This window comes from Rana temporaria, chromosome 1 (assembly GCF_905171775.1).
Source record: "Rana temporaria chromosome 1, aRanTem1.1, whole genome shotgun sequence".
Taxonomy (NCBI): domain Eukaryota; kingdom Metazoa; phylum Chordata; class Amphibia; order Anura; family Ranidae; genus Rana; species Rana temporaria.
The window spans coordinates 531,435,541-531,457,258 of NC_053489.1; the positions used below are offsets into that span (position 1 = coordinate 531,435,541).

The 21,718-nt window shown below is 41.0% G+C and overlaps 1 protein-coding gene across 2 annotated transcripts; it reads left to right on the forward strand.

Moving 5' to 3' along the window:
• The first annotated feature begins 87 nt into the window (after positions 1-87).
• TDO2 (tryptophan 2,3-dioxygenase) lies at positions 88-21,501 on the forward strand. 2 transcript variants are annotated; one of them, XM_040332186.1, is made up of 12 exons: positions 88-191; positions 277-382; positions 4,023-4,113; positions 8,261-8,331; positions 10,366-10,493; positions 10,716-10,902; positions 11,271-11,378; positions 14,099-14,210; positions 16,675-16,732; positions 16,841-16,920; positions 19,112-19,202; positions 21,211-21,501. In XM_040332186.1, the coding sequence occupies exons 1-12, from the start codon at positions 157-159 to the stop codon at positions 21,362-21,364; spliced, it is 1,221 nt and encodes a 406-aa protein (XP_040188120.1). In that variant the 5' UTR covers positions 88-156; the 3' UTR covers positions 21,365-21,501. The 2 variants fall into 2 exon arrangements, with proteins under 2 accessions (XP_040188120.1, XP_040188126.1); XM_040332192.1 differs by lacking the exon at positions 277-382 and having other exon boundaries at positions 126-191.
• Positions 21,502-21,718: the final 217 nt, after the last annotated feature.

Genomic DNA, 21,718 nt, shown 5'->3' on the forward strand with positions numbered 1-21,718 from the left:
ATCTCGGTTGCCTTTTGATAAAGTTTAACATTATATGGGCAGAATGAAAGTGTGGAGAGGTGATTGGCTAGCAAAGCACACACCGCAGGTATAAATAACAGTACAACTCAAGAGCTTCAAGTTTGTTTGGTTATCGACTACAACATAAAATACACAATGAGTGGATGTCCGTTTATGGGAAGGAGATTTCAGTAAGTAGGAAATTTTGGCTATAACAATCATTAGAATAAGTCAATGTCACAGTTTATGTAATTGTAAATATGTATTCTTTTTAAGCCATACATTTAACGAACTATCTCTAGAAGACAAAAATGGGGACAGTGCACAAGATGGATTAAATAAAGCTAGCAAGGGAGGGCTCATATATGGTGATTATTTACAGGTAAGTCTTCTTATTTTGGTAAAATAAAAACACAAAACATTAAAAGGCACTATTAGGTTTTGTATATATATTTCAAATCAAAAGAATATGATTTAAAACTTCACTGTGTGATATTGAAAGCTATTACGAGTGCTGGTCACTAGCAGCAGTACGTGATAACTTAGCAAATTGTAGTAACTCACAAACATTTTTGTTGCTAATAATTATGGTTTATATTTTTAAATAGAGCTTAGCTACTACTAATGCCGCGTACACGCGATTGGTTAAAGCGATGAGAATGGTCTGATGGACCGTTTTCATTGGTTAAAACCGATCGTGTGTGGGAGCCATCGGTTATTTATCCATCGGTTAAAAAAAAGCCAACTTGTTTTAAATTTAACCTTTAACCGATAGTTAAAAACTGATCGTTAGTAGGCACAACCATCGGTTAAAAATCCACGCATGCTCAGATTCAAGTCGACGCATGCTTGGAAGCATTTAACTTTGTTTTTTTCAGCACGTTGTTGTGTTTTACGTCACCGCGTTCTGACACGATCGTTTTTTTTAACCGATGGTGTGTAGGCGCGACGGACCATCAATCAGCTTCATCGGTTAACCGATGAAAACGGTCCATCGGTCCGTTCTCTTTGGATGGACTGATCGTGTGTAGGCAGCATCACAAATATTGTTTCATGCCCATATTTTTACAGCTGCCTCGCTTAAGCTAAATTTAAATTATAGATATTAGAGGGCTGTATAACATAAATAATGTATATATAATAGTATATTAATGGGGGCGCTAGAGAATTAATTAATAACATTTTTTTTTTTATATTTTTTTATTAATTAATTCTCTAGCGCCCCCATTAATATACTAATATATATTATTTTTTTTCACTACGTCTTTCCAGTTTGGTTAGTTGGGGACAGTGGCTTATATTTAATATTTTTCATTTCACTTATTAGGCGCAAGATTTTTACACTTTTTTCATAAATAATGTATGTAAGTTATTCACGCTTATATCCCACTGGCATAAATGTCTATAAAGAATGCAGTCATGCCCAGCGCTATCTAACAAACTTCTGTTGAATGTACATGCTGGAAAACCACCATTCCGCCAGTATTTTCAGTCAATGGCTGCTAGCGCTGATCAGTGTATTCTGGCAGGAGAAGATACCTGTCTCAACATCATTTGTGTTGATGTCAGGATCTATGAGTATTTTCTTTTTTTAGTTAAAAAACTGTGTGTATATACCAAGCGTTAGCCAATGCCAGAGGTGCCTGGTTGTAATCCCCTATTTTGACATATATAAGCATGCACATTGAGGGGATTTAACCATGCATGTGTGTGCACCAATCTGTATAAAGTATTTTCAAGACATCAGATCTTGCTGTAGCATTAACCGGCAGCTAAATGTCCATGGGCATCTCTAAAGGGCAGGTGTTTATTAAGGTTGGCAACCAATAAGTGTATATATGGTGGAATATCTGCGGTAAGAGAAAATCATATATATATATATATATATATATATATGCGCGTAAAAGGTGAATATATATATATATGTGTGAAAAAAATATAACAATGGGTGTTACAATTAAAAAAACTAAATGTTCAGCTCATACAAATGTGTAAAAAAATGTGCTAACCCAAAAATGAAATTATTACTGCTTATAAACAAAGAAAACATGTGTGATAATCAATGATTGAAATAATAAATTAGTCCATAGATTGCTTTGCAGACCAATGAAGACAAAGCTTGACAGAAGACTAATCAAATGTTCTGTTCATCAACAACAGCAAACAAACAGCACCGCTTACCAGATTTGCTGGATCTCAGGTTACAGAGATCCTACGGGCATACACAAGAGGGATCACTTAGCCAGGGATGATATATCCACAGACTCCTCCGATAGCGGGATCTCTCCTCTTACTGCTGTGCCTTCATTGGTCTGCAACGCAATCAATGGACTAATTTATTATTTGCAATTATTGATTATCACACACTTTTTCTTTGTTTATAAGCAGTAATAATTTCAATTTTGGGTTAGAGCAATTTTTTTGTTACACAACCAATAAGTGTAAAAATATGTGAAAGATTAGTCTAATTTACGGCAAATAAATATATGTGTGAAAGGTATGTAAAACTTTGTGCACACTCACCGTGTGGAACTCCATCATCTCCAGTTACCATCAATTTTCTCCACCAAAAAATGCGCACAAGGCAAACACAGTCAAAAATGTATCGCCATTACCCACCACCGCACAACCCAGGGCCACTTGCAAGGAGATGGAACACTACATATTAAAATTCAGAGCCATAGAAGCATTTGTGTTATGCTGCATACACAAAATCGGTCAAACCGATGAGAACGGTCTGATGGACCGTTTTCATCGGACCAAACCGATCGTGTGTGGGCCCCATAGATTATTTATCCATAGGTTAAAAAAAAGCAATATTTTAAATTTAACCGATGGATACCTAACCGATAGAAAAAAAACGATCGTTAGTAGGCACAACCATCGGTTAAAAATCCATGCATGCTCAGAATCAAGTCGACGCATGCTTGGAAGCATTGAACTAAGTTTTTTCTCAGCATGTCGTTGTGTTTTACGTCATCGCGTTCTGACACAATTGTTTTTTTAACCGATGGTGTGTAGGCACGACTGACCATCAGTCAGCTTCATCGGTTAACCGATGAAAACGGTCCATCAGACCGTTCTCATCGGATGGACCGATCGTGTGTATGCGGCATTACTCTTTGCACTGTATTGCCTCTCCTTAATTGGCTGTCCAAATCTTAATGTGAAGGTATAGAAAACAAAAAACAGAAACACAAACATCTCATTTTTTTTAACACTGGCTTGCATTTACTTGAAATATCCAATTAGGTTTAGAGTATTTGGGGAAAGAAAATCAAAGTCTTTGCCGACGCTAAATGGGTATTTTTTAAGTTAACATGAGACAGTGTGAAAATTACTCACAACGTGGGTGAGATAGATACTGTTACAAGGTAATATGTATGAGAATCATTAAAAAAAAAGATCGTACTTGAGTTACTAAACAGAGCTGTACCATTAATCTCCTGCAGATTAGGTCCCAGACCTGGCTGTGCTGTTTTGTTGCTGTAACTAAATCACAAGACAGACTCAACAAAAATAATTTTTTAATAGGCTATTATAATCTCAAGAAAAATGATGTCATGTAAAATTTTTAGACAGTTGCAACCACTTTCAGTCGGATTTCGACTAAGAAAAGAATCAAAGGGAGCTACAAGCAACAGTTTTGATCATGTCATTGATAGGTGTTAGGTCGATTTATTGGACAACTTTCATATTGGGAAGTGGATTAAAAGGTGTTTAAATTGTGTGAAAAACATATTGTGCTATGTGTATGCTGAATGTTGTTCCCTATTGATTATATGTATGGACTAAATGAAGCATTATTTAAGACTTTAAACTGCTGATGATGTGTTCTTGTCATCTTTACTTCACAAAGTTTTATTTTAAAGCTGAATTCTTGCCAAGCAGCTAATTACAGAGAGGGGAGCTGGTTTCCCTGCCAAGGGATAATCTATTTTTACAGAAGTGAAGTAAATACGTTTTAGTATTTTAACAATAAAAAAATGTAGCAAAGCATTAAATATAGTATATTTTTATAGCTTGATAAAGTGCTGGACGCACAGGTACTACAGAGTGAGCTGAAGGGAAATAAAATCCACGATGAGCACCTTTTCATCGTCACTCATCAAGGTAAGCAAATAAAGCTGCATACAGAATTTAGAACTTTTCTTTTTATGTTGCCTTTTCAATTGTTATTAAGCCCAGGTTCACACTGGGTACGATTTGCTTTGATTTGAGATGCGATTTCACATGTGCGATTTCACATCGGCAATGACACCGTCCTAATCGGTGCGACGCCGCATCTGCGGCGCTGCACCGATTTCAAAAAGTAGTTCCTGTACTACTTTTTCCGATTTCGGCCCGCGATTTACATTGACATCTGTGCAGAAACCTGCACAGATGTCTCTTAAATCGCGGCCGAAACGGGACTGCCAGCGGGAGTGAAGCCGTGCGAGTTCAGCTCCCGCAGCCCAGTGTGAACCAGGGCTTAGTGTCATACCTGTACTTGGCAACAATTTCTTCAATATTGTTGTAACCTACTGGGAATGCAGCAATCTATTTATTATTCCAAGTATCAGTATCAACATGGAGCATGGAATGCTAGAACTTCTGCGACAGGGAAATTGCCCTTTACTTCCTATTGTGTCATCAGGACAGCAAGCGATCAAAAATGTCTCCAAGTAGGGCACAGACCGTATTAAAAAAATCGAAATAAAGCCAGAAGGTTTCTATGTATTCTATGCATTAAGGAAAAAATAAATAAAAAAAAAACATCTGTGTGCAGCAGCCCACCTAATGCTTACCTGAGCCCCATTCTCGTTCCAGCGCTGTTGCACCATAATATCGGCTGTCTGGAACTCTCCCTTCTGATTGGCTGAGACACAGCAGTGAGCGCCATTGGCTCCTGCTGCTGTCAAAGTCTGTGAGCCAATCAGGAGCGAGAGGGAGCAGGTCCAAGCCACGGCTTAATGTCTGAATGGACACACAGAGCAGTGGCTCAAATTGTCTGCCCCCACAGCAAGCTGCTTGCTGTGGGGGCACCCAGCAGGAGGAATGGGTCAGGAGAGCCGACGGGGGACCCAAGAAGAGGAGGATCTGGGCTGCTCTGTGCAAAACCACTGCACAGAGCAGGTAAGTATAACATGTTTGTTATTTTTAAACAAAAAAAAACCAAGACTTTAAATATCACTTTAAGTAGGGAAGAGATTGGACATTTGTCAGCTGTATGATTTCTCCTCACTTCCTGAGGAAAGAGTACATAGTCACATAGTAGGTGAGGTTGAAAAAAGACACAAGTCCATCATGTCCAAATTACGTGAGTGGTTATATGTCAGTATTACCTTGAATACCCCTGTATTTTGTGGTCGTTCAAGTGCTTATCTAATAGTTTCTTGAAACCATCGATGCCCCCCGCTGAGACCACAGCCTGTGGAAGGGAATTCCACATCCTTGCCACTCTTAGGCCCCATACACACGGGAGGATTTATCCGCGGATACGGTCCAGCGGACCGTTTCCACGGATAAATTCTCTCGAGGATTTCCGCGGATTTCTATGCGATGGAGTGTACTCACCATCGCATTGAAATCCGCGCCGAAATCCTCTGGCGATGACGTGTCGCGCCGTCGCCGCGATTATGAAGCGGCGACGTGCGCGACGCTGTCATATAAGGAATTCCACGCATGCGTCGAATCATTACGACGCATGCGGGGGATCCCTTCGGACGGATGGATCCGGTGAGTCTATACAGACCAGCGGATCCATCCGTTGGGATGGATTCCAGCAGATGGATTTGTTTGGCATGTCAGCAAATATTCGATCTGCTGGAATCCATCCCAGGGGAGAAATATCCGCGGAAACAGATCCGCTGGAGTGTACACACCATAGGATCTATCCGCTGAAACCCATTTGCTGGGATTTTTCAGCGGATGGATTCTATCGTGTGTATGGGGCCTAACAGTAAAGAACCCTCTACGCAGTTTAAGGTTAAACTTCTTTTCTTCTAATTTTAATGTAGTGCCAGGAGCTCTTAAAGAAAAATAAATAAGTAAATATAACACAACACAACTGCTGCTGTTTCCCTACTGTTAGCCTAAATTACAAAAGTAAAATATTTCTATATTGTTTCACTCTAATTTTAAGATTTCAATAAGAGATGTAAAAGGATCATAGGGCCAGATTCACATATAATTACGTTGCTCCTGGGCAGCGTAACATATGTGATTTACGTTACACCGCCGCAGGTTTACAGCGTAAGTGCCTTATTCTCAGAACACTTACCTGTAAACTTGCGGCGGTGTATCGTAAATGCGCTCGGCGCAAGCCTGCCCAATTCGAATGGGGCGGGCACCATTTAAATTAGGCGCGTGCTTTGCGCTAAATGACGTCGCACCGACGTCATTTGCTTAGACGTTAACGTAAATGGCGTCCAGCGGCATTCACGGACGTCTTACGCAAACAACGTTGTTTTTTAAATTTCGACGCGGGAACGACGGCCATACTTAACATGGCTTAGGACAACTAGGGCTAAGCCCTAATTTTACGTGGCGCAACTCAACGGAAACAACGTACAGTTAGATCGACGGGCCGTTCGGACGTTCGGGGATCGCCGTAAGTATTCATTTGCATATTCTACGCCGGCCGCAATGGCCTCGCCACCTAGCAACCGGCCTAGAATTGCATCCTTAAGATCCGACAGTGTAATTCAATTACACCTGTCGGATCTTAGGGCTAGCTATGCGTAACTGATTCTATGAATCAGTCGCATAGTTAGGACAGCCCTAACACAGAGATACGACGGCGTATCAGGAGATACACTGTCGTATCTCTTTGGTGAATCTGACCCATAGATCTTCAGGGTGATTACCAAGTAAAATGTTTCATAGTAACACAAATTAAAGGGGTGTTTCAGTCATTTTTAATGTTTATTAAAAGTCAGCAGCTACAAAAAGTGTACTCACCTGCTCCACGTTCCAGCGACGCGCCGGCTGGGGCTCCGCTCCTCTCCCCCCCTCTCCGGCCGGCGTCTTCATTCTAAGTGTGGGCATCCGGCCGTGACAGCTTTCGGCTTCATGGCCGGGCACCCACTGCGAATGCGCGAACGGTGCTGCGCCATCCGATTGGACAGGCGATCGCCTGGGACCTGTCACGTGTCCCAGGCGATCGCCTACAGGGAGGGGCTGCCAAAAGGCTATATGCTTATTCGCCTTAGCAGCCCCTCGGCGGAAGGAGGAAGTGGGACAGGAAGTCCCACTCCTCCGGAAGCCCCCACTCCCCCCCAAAAACAATTACATGCCAAATGTGGCATGTAAGGGGGTGAGGAGTGGATTAAGCGGAAGTTCCACTTTTGGGTGGAACTCCGCTTTAACAACTAACACTAGAAATTTAAATGTACAAGGAAAAGTCAGCTAAGCAATGCAAACTTAATTTCCAAGTGTACTTTACTTTTAGCACATGACCTAAAGGATTTGTAAAGAGAATTAAAAGAAAAAGTATAGCCAAAGCTTTTTTGGCTACACTTCTCTTGGAGATGACAGGAGTGCAGTTCGTTCTGCACTGTAACCTGTTTTCAGCCATCACTCAGCTGAGCCAGGCTTGGGACAGAATTTGACTTTACAGTCGATCTCCACTCAGATGCCTGGACTAGCAGCTGGCTCAGCCTCTCAGTGAGGCGCTGCGAGGCTGAACCATCCCCTCCCACCCTCTATAGCCCAGTACTCCAGTGAGTGTTGGAGAGGCAGAGCAGAGAGCCGGAGACTTAGGCCCCGTACACACGACCAGTTTCCTCGGCAGAATTCAGCTTCCGACCGAGTTTCTGGCTGAATTCTGCCGAGGAAACTGGTCGTGTGTACACTTTCGGCCGAGGAAGCCGATGAGGAGCTCGGCGAGGAAATAGAGAACATGTTCTCTATTTCCTCGTTGTTCTATGGGAGCTCTCAGCCCGCCGAGCTCCTCGGCGGCTTCAGTTCTGAAATGGCCGAGGAACTCGATGTGTTTGGCACGTCGAGTTCCTCGGCCGTGTGTACGAGGCCTTACAGTCACTGGCTTTCTGCTCACTGAAGGCTGGGAACCGAGTGATCCGCAGTGTTTGATCGATTGGTTCTCAGTGTTAGAGCTAGCAGCGGACAGATGCAGCATCAGATCGATGCTGCATCCATCTAGGTGAGTACAATTTGTTTTCTCTTTTTAAACACCCATACTTCTCTTTTAATATCTTCTCCTTTTTAAATCGCAGAATAATAATAATTTATCTGATTATTTTCTTGAATTTTATTGCAGCTTATGAACTTTGGTTTAAGCAAATTCTTTGGGAATTAGACTCTGTTCGGGAAATCTTTCAGAATGAACATGTAAGTAAAAACATTACACAAAGCACCAAGTGAATAATAGGTCGTCTTTTACATTGGCACATACACCATAGGCACTACTATTTCTCTGCAGTCTGTTGTTAAAGTGTATCTAAACCTAAAAACAAAAATGTAATACATTGGTGGCTATTTACGAAAGGCAAATCCACTTTGCACTACAAGTGCACTTGGAGGTGTAGTCGCTGTAAATCTGAGGTATAAAATGAGGGGAAGCTCTGCTGATTTTATCATCCAATCACATGCAAGCTAAAATGCTGTTTTTTATTTTCCTTGCATGTCCCCCTCGGATCTACAGCGACTGCACTTCCAAGTGCACCTGTAGTGTAAAGTGGCTTTGTCTTTAGTAAATAACCCCCAAAGTTTACTAATCCTTAACCCCCTCAGTGGTATTCCCCATTCAGGGTGGAATTTCAGCACCAAAAGCAGTAACCCCGAGCCAGACTCGGGATCGCCTCGCAGTGTCCACAGGCAGAGTTTACTTACCTTGTCCCTGGATCCTGCGATGCCTCCCCGCTGTGATCGAGCTGTGTCCTCACTCGATTCACAGTGCCCGTGTGCCGCCGAGCTCCGTTCCCTGCGACGTTACGGCGCACGGGGGGCGGAGATCGGCGCCAAATTCAAAAAAGTCAATACACACAATACATACAGTATACTGTAATGTTATAGATTACAGTACTGTATGTAAAAAATACTGTTCTTTCTGCCTGGAAACTGAAGGTTATCCATAGCAACCAAAAAGTGTCCCTTTATGTCAAAAGTGGTTTTAGACCAGCTAGAAAACAGCGATAATAAATTAGAATCACTGGCAGAATTGTGCGATAGTGATTTGTGGGAAAATTCGTCATCAAACAATAAAAGTAATGACAGCGACAATTCTGCAACTGAGAAAATGTCAGTGTTTTATTTATTATATTATAATTAATGATTTTGTTTTTCAAACTTTATCATACCCGGGATGTCTACTAGACTCTGGTTTGGTCAGATTTAAGCGAGTTATTCCTAAGAATTACAGGCCTACAATATAAAACACTAGCATTCCAATCAGATAAACAGATATTTCCCTGTACTTGGAGAAAATGTACTAAAAATCTAAAAAAAATGTAGGGCACTGAGGAAGGGAACGGAGCTTGGCGGCACACGGGCACTGTGAATCGAGTGAGGACACAGCTCGATCACAGCGGGGAGGCATCGCAGGATCCATGGACAAGGTAAGTAAACTCTGCCTGTGGACACTGCGAGGCGATCCCGAGTCTGGCTCGGGGTTACCGCTTACCGTTACCAAGGGCTTTCACACTGAGGCAATGCGCTGGCGGGAGAAAAAAAATCTCTTGCAAGCAGCATCTTTGGAGCGGTGAGAGGGGCGGTGTGTGTACCGCTCCTTCACTCCTCCTTCCCATTGAAAACAATGGGACACCGCGATAATACCGCCGGCAATGCGCCTTTGCCGAGGCGCATTGCCGGCGGCATTAACCCTTTTTTGTCCGCTAGCGGGGGTTAATACCGCACCGCTAGCGGCCGAATACCGCCGCAATTATGCTGCAATTCCAGCGATATAGCGCTGCTAAAAATAGCGGCGCTATACCGCCACTGCACATCCTGCCCCAGTGTGAAAGGGGCCTAATTCATCTTTACCTGAAAGCTATTACCATGGACTGCACTTTCTTGCAAACCTTCTCATGAACTGCTATTATTTTTATTTTATTTTTTAACATCATCTTAACAGATATATGAGCTTCTATAAAATGGAAAGCAATAAACATCAGGTCTTTTTTATTGCCTTAATAAAACAAAAATTAAGACAAAATATTAAAGAATCAGGTGAAAATGTGGCCCGTAGCGGATTGCGTTAAAATGGTCAGTTGCAACGGTCGTGTTCACTAATTTTGTGTGTCCTCATCTGATTTATGTTCTATATTGATAAGAATGTCAGATATTTTTGATCGGAGCACAGATTTCTGTTTATCTATGATTTCTATCTGTAAAGTGCAGTCACTCTTCTATTATGATCTCATGTAGGTGAGAGATGAAAGAAACATGCTGAAAGTTGTGACACGTTTTCACCGGATTTCTATGATTTTGAAACTGTTGGTAGAACAGTTCTCAGTTCTAGAGACCATGACCGCTATGGACTTTTTCGAATTCAGGTAGGACTTCGCTTTTAGGAGATAATGTTCCCATAACCTGAATCTCTTTATTGAAAGAAAATATTCTTAAACTGCAATGAAAAATGTATTGTCATGTTAAAGGCTGCAATAAGATAGGGCACATTATGTTTATTGTCATAGTCACTGGTCAGTTGCTTCTTCTTGGATGGGTCCTAAGTCACGTACAGAAAATATTATATTTGTTTTTCTTTTAATCCAAAGGGAGTATCTATCCCCAGCCTCTGGCTTCCAGAGCCTGCAATTCCGACTTTTAGAAAATAAAATTGGTGTTCCAGAAATTCTAAGGGTTCCCTATAACAGACGTCATTATCGTGATAACTTCAAAGGAAAAGAGAATGAAATACTGCTCAAGTCTGAGGAAGAACCCACCTTGTTGGGTTTGGTTGAGGTAAGTCACTTGATCTAAACGTAACACTGTTTGATGTCACTGGTCTTATTCTGTATAGCGGAACACAGGTCAGCTAATATGCAGCCATAGTATCCAATCAGATTTTACCATAGTCAGATCAGTTCAGTGATTGAATGCTTAGTTATTGCACATGTCAATCATATTTATGATAGTAGTCCTATAGATCTATATCTCACTACTACATCAATAAGCAAGTAGTATATAACTGGATAGTTTAGTATATGAGAGTTCAGAGATACAAATTATTTAAAAGAACAGAAAAACAGACAAATTGTATCATTCCAACCATCTAATAGGTAGATACAAATGACCATGATATTATATTCTAATATTTTACTACTTTTAAGGCATGGCTAGAACGTACACCTGGATTGGATGAAGCAGGATTTAATTTCTGGGGGGAATTACAGACCAATATATTTCAAGGATTAGAGGAAGAGCTCCAAAAAGCAAAGGTATGTATACAGTAGGTAGCCATTTTCATGACTCTACTATATAAACAGCCTTTCATTTATAATGCCAATTTCTTAATGAGGGTTGCTTATATCTGCTTTATTCATCAAACCTTACTACATGTTTGCTCATCATTACATACCTCTAAACACTTCGGGGCAGATCCACGTAGCGCGGCGCATTAATGCGCCGGGCGTAGCGTATCTAAGATACACTACGCCGCTGTAACTTACTTTTTTTTGTTTGAATCAATAACGAATTTGCGCCGTAAGTTACGGCGGCGTAGTGTATCTGTTGCGGCGTAAGGGCGCGGAATTCAAATGGAAGTGATGGGGGCGTGTTTTATGTAAATACGTCGTGACCCAACGTAAACAATGTTTTTTTTTAACTGTGCATGCGCCGTCCGTGGGGGTATCCCAGTGCGCATGCTCGAAATTAAACCGGAACCAGCAAATGCTTACGACGGTGACGTCATTCTACGCAAATTCCTATTCGCGAACGACTTATGCAAACGACGTAAAAAATTCAAAATTGTACGCGGAAGGACGGCCATACTTAACATTGAGTACGCCTCAGAACAGCAGCTTTAACTATACGCCGGAAAAAGCCGAACGCAAACAACGTTAAAAAATGCGCCGGGCCGACGTACGTTCGTGGATCGCCGTAACTAGCTAATTTGCATACTCGATGTGGAATTCGACAGGAACGCCACCTAGAAAATTTGCAGCTTAGATGCAACGGCGTACTAAGACATACGCCTGTCGGATCGATCCCAGATGTCGTCGTATCTTGTTTTGTGGATACAAAACAAAGATACAACGCGAGTATTGAATCTGCTTACCAGATTCCCGGTGGTCTCTTAGTTAAAAGAAGACCCCAGGTAGCATGAAGATTTTAAACTCTGCAGAGTCAACGCTTGAAGGGCAATCAGGCAAACGATCTCGGTTGCACTCCAGTGTTAGGGGATACGGTGACCATACTGCCGAGTTCCTTCAAAAACCTGTGTGCAGGTCTACCTAGAAGAGCTGATGCTGGTTTGAAGGCAAAGGACGATCACCCCAAATATTGATTGGATTTGGATTTCTCTTCTCTTCATTTACTTTCCATTTTTATGGATACACGATCACATGACCTTCTCCCACAGAGAGAAAGAGAGAGCGCCATCTTTTCTGGTTGGACAGAATGCAACGCAGCCAATGCGCTAGCTTGGACACTGACCCGTGTAATCGGTAGAAACCAAAATGGAAAGTAAATGAAGAGAAGAGAAATCCAAATCCAATCAATATTTGGGGTGATCGTCCTTTGCCTTCAAACCAGCATCAGCTCTTCTAGGTAGACCTGCACACAGGTTTTTGAAGGAACTCGGCAGTATGGTCACTGTATCCCCTAACACTGGAGTGCAACCGAGATCGTTTGCCTGATTGCCCTTCAAGCGTTAACTCTGCAGAGTTTAAAATCTTCATGCTACCTGGGGTCTTCTTTTAACTAAGAGACCACCGGGAATCTGGTAAGCAGATTCAATACTCGTTTGGTGGAGGTCTTCTCTTCTTTTGGATTGTCACTTATCAATACGGATTTTTCTTTTCATAATCACTGGTGAAAGGACTCTTTTTGTTTTCACTAAGGACTGTTTTTGAATATTTGCTGTCCATTCACATTCCACAATTATTCACGGATGATTTATTTCATTAGAATTTGGATACTTGTTTACATTGTATTATGTGTAGCGCATCTTGTTTTTTTCCATATGTTTCACTGTTTGTATATATCCAGTAAGACGCAGCTTCACTTGTATCACATTTGATTGCCACTCAGTAGTAGTCACTTTTTATCACCTAATTTATTAGCGCGGTTGCTTTCCCATTTTTAAAGATACAACGCGGGAAATTTAAAATTACGCCGGCGTATCAGTAGATACGCCGGCGTAATTCTTTTGTGGATCTGCCCCTTCTTTTCTGAAAAACTGGTGTTGGGAATAACAAGTGTATGCAGATCTGACCTAGAACATTCATCGGGGGATGGAGCTAAAAGTCCAGTTTTCACTAAGAGCTACTGAACCTTGTATTTGAAATTGTCTATTTTGTAGGTACAGTGGAACCTCGGTTTAAGAGTAACTTGGTTTGAGAGCGTTTTGATTTGCGAGCATCTTTTTTTTTAAATTCTGACTCGGTTTGTGAGTGTTGACTCGCAAGACGAGCAGAATTCAAGCTAAATAGGCCAGCAGTACCTCATTTGGTCTGAGGTACGGGGGCGCAGAAGCTGAGCAGAGCCCAAAATAGGCCTGCAGTACCTCATTTGGCCTGAGTAACGGGCGTGCAGGAGCCGAGAAAAGCCGAACATTGGCCTGCAGTACCCTATTTGGCCTGAGGTACGGGGAGCAGGAAATGAGCCGAAGTGTCCCCGGGCCTTTTCGGCCGTTTTCGGCACTCTCTGGCGCCCCCCACTTCTGGCCTCATTCATTAAAGTCAATGCGGAACGATTATTTTCGTTTCCATTGACTTCAATGGGAAAACTTGCTTTGATATGCGAGTACTTTGGATTACAAGCATACTCCTGGAACGGATTATGCTTGTAATCCGAGGTTCAAATGTACATTATTCAGGTAAATATTCTGATATGCCATCTTATACAACTATGTCGATTGTAAAGCATACTGGACTTAGAGAAAGAAAAGTTTGGTGTTTAAAGCATTAATTAAACAAAATTAATTCATTTTGTTAAGGCTAAACCAGATTCAGAGGATAAAGAAGAACATCTGGCAGAACTGCAGAAGCAAAGGGAAGTCTTTACTGCTTTATTTGATGAGAAGAGACATGAACATCTTGTTAGTAAAGGTACTAGTACTATTCTTTATAAAATCTTTAAATCCAAATATGTGCACTCTGCAGTCCACACATAACTACTAAATGTAAAACAAAATAAAGGTAATATGCCATTAATAAAGATAATTTTTTTTCTGATCCATCTATCTTAGCTATACATCACAAAAGATACCAGATGGAATGTACAAGCGCAGATGAAGTCCTCAAACCGTGAAAGCTTTAGGGCCCTTTCACACCAACAGACCGTATGTCCGTATTTCATCCATCTGTTTTCGGATGAAATACGAACATAATGGGATAAAGGGTGTCAGCAGATTAACATCCGCTGACACCCGATCTCATCAGTGTCCGCTATGCTCCGATTCTGCAGACGGAGGAAAATCCTATTTTTCCATCCATCTGCGGATCAGATCGGATGAACACGGACAGACGGTCCATGTTCATCCCAATCCCCTATAGAGGAGAGCACAGATCTGATAGGGCGGTCATCTGCCGGTTTAGCGGGGATCAACGGAGCGATCCCTGCTGAGCAAGCGGATGAGAAAGTACGGATCCTCATGGGATCCATACGTATGAAACGGCCCTTATTCTGTTTTCTGTACATTACATAATAAATTCTGATGCATGCAAGTGCTCATTTTCATATTCCAATTAACCCCTAAATTGCTCAATAGGAACTAGATTGTTGAAATCAGTACTTGAATCTAGCTCATTTCTAGATTTAGGCTGCACATGCTCAGTTTGGGGTGTATTGTTAGAGAGTTTTTTTTTGTTCTTGTCCATGTTATCAGCACAGGGCCAATCAGCACTGTCCAGACATAGGGTCAGGGGTTCTGTATCCTGATAGGACAGCCAGTGCAGTATGAAAACTCTGCCTAAAATCTTTAACCAGGCACTGATAGAAGTCACACGACTGCTATATACTGCTAAAAGTATAGAAGTCACACTTTATATTTACTGAAATAATTGCATTCTGTGTACTGTGAGAGACCAGATATAGTGATTGCAGGGTCCTGGGTTTAGTAACACTTTAAGTCCCACCTATATGTGATTGATAATTATGAACTAATTACATACAAAGATGGCTCTCCTGAGAAAATCCACCATAGATGGTATCTGTGGAAAAGAATAAGGCGCATTCCTTAAAAAACTGAGTATCTTTGAATTTTTGTATGGTTTCTTTCCATCACTTTATAATAATGTCCTCAGTTTCTTGCTAAGATGTGGATAACTGATGGAATGTGTTTCAGGCCTCGTACACACGACCAGTTTCCTTGGCAGAATCCATCAAGAAACTTGGTGGGAGAGCTTTTTTGCCGAGGAAACCGGTCGTGTGTACATTTTTCATCGAGGAACTCGACGAGCAAAAAAGAAAGCAAGTTCTCTTTTTCCTCGATGGGAGTCTCAAATTGGCTCGTCGAGTTCCTCTTCGGGCTGGTTTCCGACGAGAAACTCGAGCGTGTGTATGCTAAGAAATCCGCGCTAGCTCAGAATAAAGTGTGAGACGGGAGTAAAAGTAGCATTTGTAATGGAGATAACACATTTTTCAAGCTGTAACAGACTGAAAAGTGCAAATCGTCTCTTAACAAACTTTTACTTAACACGCAAACACATGAGATTAGCAAAACCAGCCCCAAGAGTTGTGCCAGTGGAATCGAACTTCCCCTGCCGTTGTATGTGTTGTATGTCACCGCGTTTGAGAACGAGGAGATTTTTGTCTTGACCGTGTGTACGCAAAGCAAGCTTGTCCAGTTCCTCGACAGGCCTAACAAGGAACTCAACGAGGAAAACAATGTGTTTAGCCCAACGAGTTCCTCGGTCGTGTGTACGAGGCCATATGCTCACGTGCTGTCTTAGACCCCATACACACTATTATATTTTCTGCAGATTTTTGTCTTCAGATTTACCAAAACCATGTAGTGCAAGGGCCTGACTGATTGCATACGAATTAAATCTCTAAAGGTTTGACCTCATATTATATGGTTTTGGCAAATCTGAAGAAAATCTAAAAGTGTGTATGGGGCCTTACTCTTTAAACAGCTGTGAAGTGACAGATGTTATTATGGCAAGTTTACGATGTTCTATACATTGTGTTTCTTAGACTACGTTGGCCAATGTTTGTACACTTTATTAAAACCCAATAAAATGTATTTGAAAGAAAAGTACAACCAATGAGCTACATTATTCTAATTGCTTTATACTAATGACAAGGGAATCTCATTGGCTGCTAAAGATGACTGTATTGGGCATGTCATCGCAGTATTATGTGCGGTTTTAAAATCCCCCCCAGAAAACATGTTCTCTTCACACATTTTACAAAATTAGAAGCAATTTATGTAAGCTTAAAAAAATAAACAGTATAAAAAAAAATGCAGTGATAATTATATCCATGTATATAATTATAATATCTAAATATCTAAATGTAGTGGAATTATATACATATTATAGGTTTTAAATGTGTAATATTTTTAAACAGGTGAAAGAAGGCTGTCATATAAAGCTCTGAAGGGGGCTTTAATGATCTACTTCTACAGGTATGCTAAAAATTTCCTACATCCAGTAGTTGTGATTTACGTATTTATATACTATATGTACTGTATATTCAGTTACCTAACAATTATTATTGACCTCTGTCGCACTAGGGAGGAACCGCGCTTCCAGGTCCCATTTCAACTGCTCACCTCGCTAATGGACATTGATGTACTGATGACCAAATGGAGATGTGTGTATTGCATTAAGCTCATTTACAGCAGTTAGCTCATATGTTCTTAGTGTTTTCAATTACAATGATATCAGGATACTCTATTATCACCATGACATGAGGTTTACATTTGTATTACAATAATCATTGTAATCGTTTTTTTTTTGTGTAGGTACAACGTGGAAGGTTTAGAAACTCTGTAAGGTTTCTTTGTTACTGCTGGAAAACTGGCCCTAGATGGATCGAAAAATGGGCCAGGAACCATATGAATTTTGATCCATGTATCAATATTCTCATTTGAGAGCTGTCAATCTTATAATCGGCTTCTCTTGAACAGGAATGTGGGAAATTTTTCATTTGATCAGCGTAGGCAGCCACCTGGCTGTAGCGCTGATCAGTGTATTCTGATAGCAGATGAAATCCCACTGTTGGAATACAATAGCAAAGCAGGGAAGATTCCTCAACCAACCTTGCTTGTGTGGGAGAATCTGTAAATGTATTTATTTTTTGATCAGCCCACTGGCTGATCATAAGAAAAAAAAATAAAGAAGATCCATCTATGGACAGCTTTACTCTATGGGGATGATTGATTTACTAACGTTGAAGAGCACAAAATCGGGTGCAGCTCTGCATAGAAACCAATCAGCTTCCAGGTTTTATTGCCAAAGCTTAATTGAACAAGCTGAAGTTCGAAGCTAATTGGCTACAGCTGAAGCAGATTGTGAGTGCACCAGTTTTAGTAAATCTTCCCCTATTTGTTTTGGTGCCCATTGTTCCTTGGACAAAACCACTTTCTGTTGTGCCTCCTAGATATAAAAGGAAATCTCACATAAAATAAAAAAAATAACCTTACTGGGCTTTAGTTTCGATTCACACCTAAGCAGTTTGCATACTCCAGGTGTATGGTTGCGTTATTTCAATACACGTTTTTGATCCATTGCAGTCTATGGAACCATAAACCAAAAAAAAGTCCCTGGCCCTTTTCATAAAATGCACAGATGTGGACATGACCCATAGGAAACGATGTTAAATGGACTGTAGTGTGCTTCTGCAAAAATGAAAATGCACAGTTGTGAACCCGGCCTAAGCCCAGGCCTAAGCTGATTAAGGTGGTAATTGAACTCAAGTGGAGCCTTATCTAAATTAAATTAGCCTCAGAACCTGTGTAATTCATATGTGTTCTGTTTTAAAGGGATGAGGTGGCAACCCTAGAACCAGGGCTCCATGTTCAATCCACTGTCCAAAGAAAGTTATGCTTACAAATGTAAAACTACAATTTGCAATTTCCACCCCCGAAAAAAGTGAGTTACAACAGATGAGGACATTTGGATCTCTAAAGGCCCCTACACGCGGTCGGACTTTTTGCCAACAAACTTCAAAACCTGCAAGTTTTCAAATTTGTCCGATCATGTGTACGCTCCATCGGACCAACTTTTTCAGGTTTCATCGGACAAAAAGTTTGGTCTGTAAACGGACAAACTTTACGTCAACAAAAGTCTGATGGTGCCTAGTCCGACCGTGTGTACAGCAAGCCATCAGACTTTTGTACAAAGTGCAAATACGCATGCTCAGAACCAATGTTAAAATCAACCAACAATAGCAGAAGTTAACCAAAGGGTGGCAGTAAAGAGCAGAAAAAAAAACATGTGATGTTGGGAGAGTTTTAGAAAAGTTTGAAGAAAAGTCCGAGCGTGTGTATGCTATGGGTGTGACCGGACAACTCCCTTCGGACAAAAATTCAAGGGAAAGTTTGTTTGATGTCCGACTGTGTGTACGAGGCTTTACAGACAATGGGGAATGAAAGATCTGTAGGTTCTTTATTATTGAATACATTGTGATTTTTAACGTTGTTTGTGGGATGCTTGTGCATGCACATTATTGCTCTATTGTAACCCATTCCTGTCTGATTATACCAAGCAATGAGAATGATCTAAGCCAGTGGTCATCAACCTTGTCCTCAGGGCCCACTAACAGGCCAGGTTTTCAAGATAACCGAAACAGATGATCTCATTTGCTGCTCAGTGATTGCAGTATTCTCGTCTGCATCTCCCCAAGGTAATACATAAAACCTGGCCTGTTAGTGGGCCCTGAGGACAGGGTTGATGACCACTGATCTAAGCAACAGCTCTTTGTTCAGGTTGCAGGAGTGGTCAGTGCAGGCAGATTGCCAAATCCACCGTTACATACTGACATCTGTCATTTTCACCCTTAGATAACCATGTGTGCATGGTGCATCGAATGATTGGCAGCAAAGCTGGGACAGGCGGTTCATCAGGTTACCACTATCTACGATCAACTGTAAGGTGAGATGATTGCTCAGAAAGTGAATGTAAGATTGTTATACACATTATATCTAGTATTATCAAATGCATTAGAAAAGGTTAATAGTTGTAAACACATAAGAAACAATAGTAAGAAAATTGCCAGTGAGTAGATATTTAATAAATATTGAACTCCAGTTGGCCATAAAACTTCAGTAAATTGTGGCATGTCCCCCAATATATAAAGTGTTAAATACTTGTTTAGTCTAGTAGAGGTGTACTTTCCTTATTCCATGCACCCCTTGCAGTTGGTGCCCCCCTCTGCTCCTGTAAATGTTGATGGCCCATCATTGTCATCAACAATTAAATACCCCAAAAAATGAGTATCTTAACTTGTGATAGCATATGTGCAACAAATACAAACTCTGTAAAACACTTCACCAAGTGAAGTACTTTTGAATATGATTGTGCATTAACACTTCAACTGCAATCCACTCCTTCACCTCATGACAACACCGTACCCAAGATGTGCTCTCATTTTTGGTATATGACCTTTAACTACTTACCTACTGGGCACTTTTACCCTCTTCCTTCTCAGGCCATTTTTTATCTTAACAATTGCGTGATCATGCAACACTGCAACTAAATCTGTATAATTTTTTGGAGACAGATAGTGCTTTCTTTTGGTGGCATTTAATCATCACTGGGTTTTTAATTTTTTGCTAAAACAATGGAAAAAAAAGACCAAAAATTGGGGAAAATTAAATTTTTTCTTAGTTTCTGTTATAAAAGTAATTTTTCTTCTTCACGATGTGTATTGATGAAGTTGTAGAGATTAGACTTCTACAGTCCCCAATCCATCTCCCGATAGTACAGAGCCTTGGGGGCACTCAGTTTGGTGTGTATTGCTAGAGCATTTTTTTATCTTGGGAGGGTGCATGTGATCGGCGCAGGGCCGACCAGCACTGTCAAAACATAGGGGCAGGGGTCATGCAGCCTCAAAAGGTCAGTCAGAGGAGAATGAAAACTCATCCTACAGGCTTTAAGCAGTGATCATCCAGACACTGATAGAAGTCACAAGACTGCTATATACTGCTGATAAGAAAAGGCATTTAGCAGTTTATATTTACTAATTGCATTTTCAAGTTCTGTGAATTGCGGGAGACCAGATATAGTGAATGCAGGGTCTGGGTTTAGTAACACTTTTACACAAGTATTTTATTTAAAAAAAAAAAAGACAATGGTTTGTGATACTAAATCTAGTATGATAAAGCGTTTTGTGTTAGGATTGAGATGTTTACTATGTTAAAAAAATACCTCACTCTCCATTATGAAAAATGCAAAACTTCTTCTCCTGCTGCAGCAGGATGGAGATTCCATCCCCTAAAAGATCAGAACCAGGATTCAGTGGGTTTGATCTCTTTACCACAGTCCTTTTAGCGGAAGAGGTCAGTGGTTTATTAAAGCGGAGCTCCACCCTATAGTGGAACTTCCGCTCATCGGAACTCCCCCCCCTCCGGTGTCACATTTGACACCTTTCAGGGGGGAGGGGGGTGCAGATACCTGTCAAAGACAGGTATTTGTACCCACTTCCGGGAGTTCTCTCTGCGGGGACTCTGCGGGTTGTACGTCACTTTCCTCCCCCGCCCGTTGTGTTCTGGGAAACACTCGGCTCCCAGAACACAACGGGAACCAGTGAGGGCGGCGCTGCTCGACTCGCGCATGCGCCATAGGGAATCGGGCAGTGAAGCCAGAGCGCTTCACTTCATGATTGCCTTACAGAGGATGGCGGTGGGGGCAGCAGAGTGACGAGCAATCGTTCGTCCTCTGCTGCTGACGCCGCTGGACTGCAGGATAGGTAAGTGCCCTAATATTAAAAGTCTGCTGACTTTTAATATTTTTTTTCGGGCGGAGATCCGCTTTAAGGCCAACAGGATCACCCATAGCTGAAATACCAATATCCGTGTGGACAGACTTGTTAAAAGGAAAATGTGTTTTAATGGACCAGACAGCACTACAGTATCTAATAACCTTTTTTCCCCTCCAACAGTGACAGATATAAAGTTTTTGTGGATCTTTTCAATCTTTCAACATTTTTGGTGCCGAGACACTGGGTACCTCGATTGAACCCGAACGTACACAAATTTCTGTACACTGCAGAATGTTGCGACAGTTCTTACTTCAGCAGTGAGGATTCTGATTGAGGACACTAAACACAGCCGTCGGACAGCTGTTCATATTGCATGTTTCCAGAGCAAATAATCCTTCATGTAAAATATTACAAATTGCTTTACTTAATAGGATGATAGCATTTCTTTATAAATTATTATATCTGAATTTATTCAAAGGCTAAAAAACACAAAATAATTCAGTCTTACAGTATGTAAGAGAAAAAAAAAGTGCTTTAAATTAAATAAAAAAGTGTGTGTGTGTGTGTGTATATGTATGTTTATGTGTGTGTGTGTGTGTATATATATATATATATATATATATATATATATATATATATATATATATATATATATATATATTCTCTTACTTAAAATGTAAGTATTCTT

Excerpts from the sequence above, each read along its gene's own strand:
- TDO2 (XM_040332186.1), top strand. The coding sequence starts at position 157 with ATGAGTGGATGTCCGTTTATGGGAAGGAGATTTCA. Across the intron at positions 8,332-10,365 it reads AAATCTTTCAGAATGAACAT|GTGAGAGATGAAAGAAACAT; the intron begins GTAAGTAAAAAC and ends GATCTCATGTAG. Across the intron at positions 16,921-19,111 it reads ACTGATGACCAAATGGAGAT|ATAACCATGTGTGCATGGTG; the intron begins GTGTGTATTGCA and ends TTTCACCCTTAG.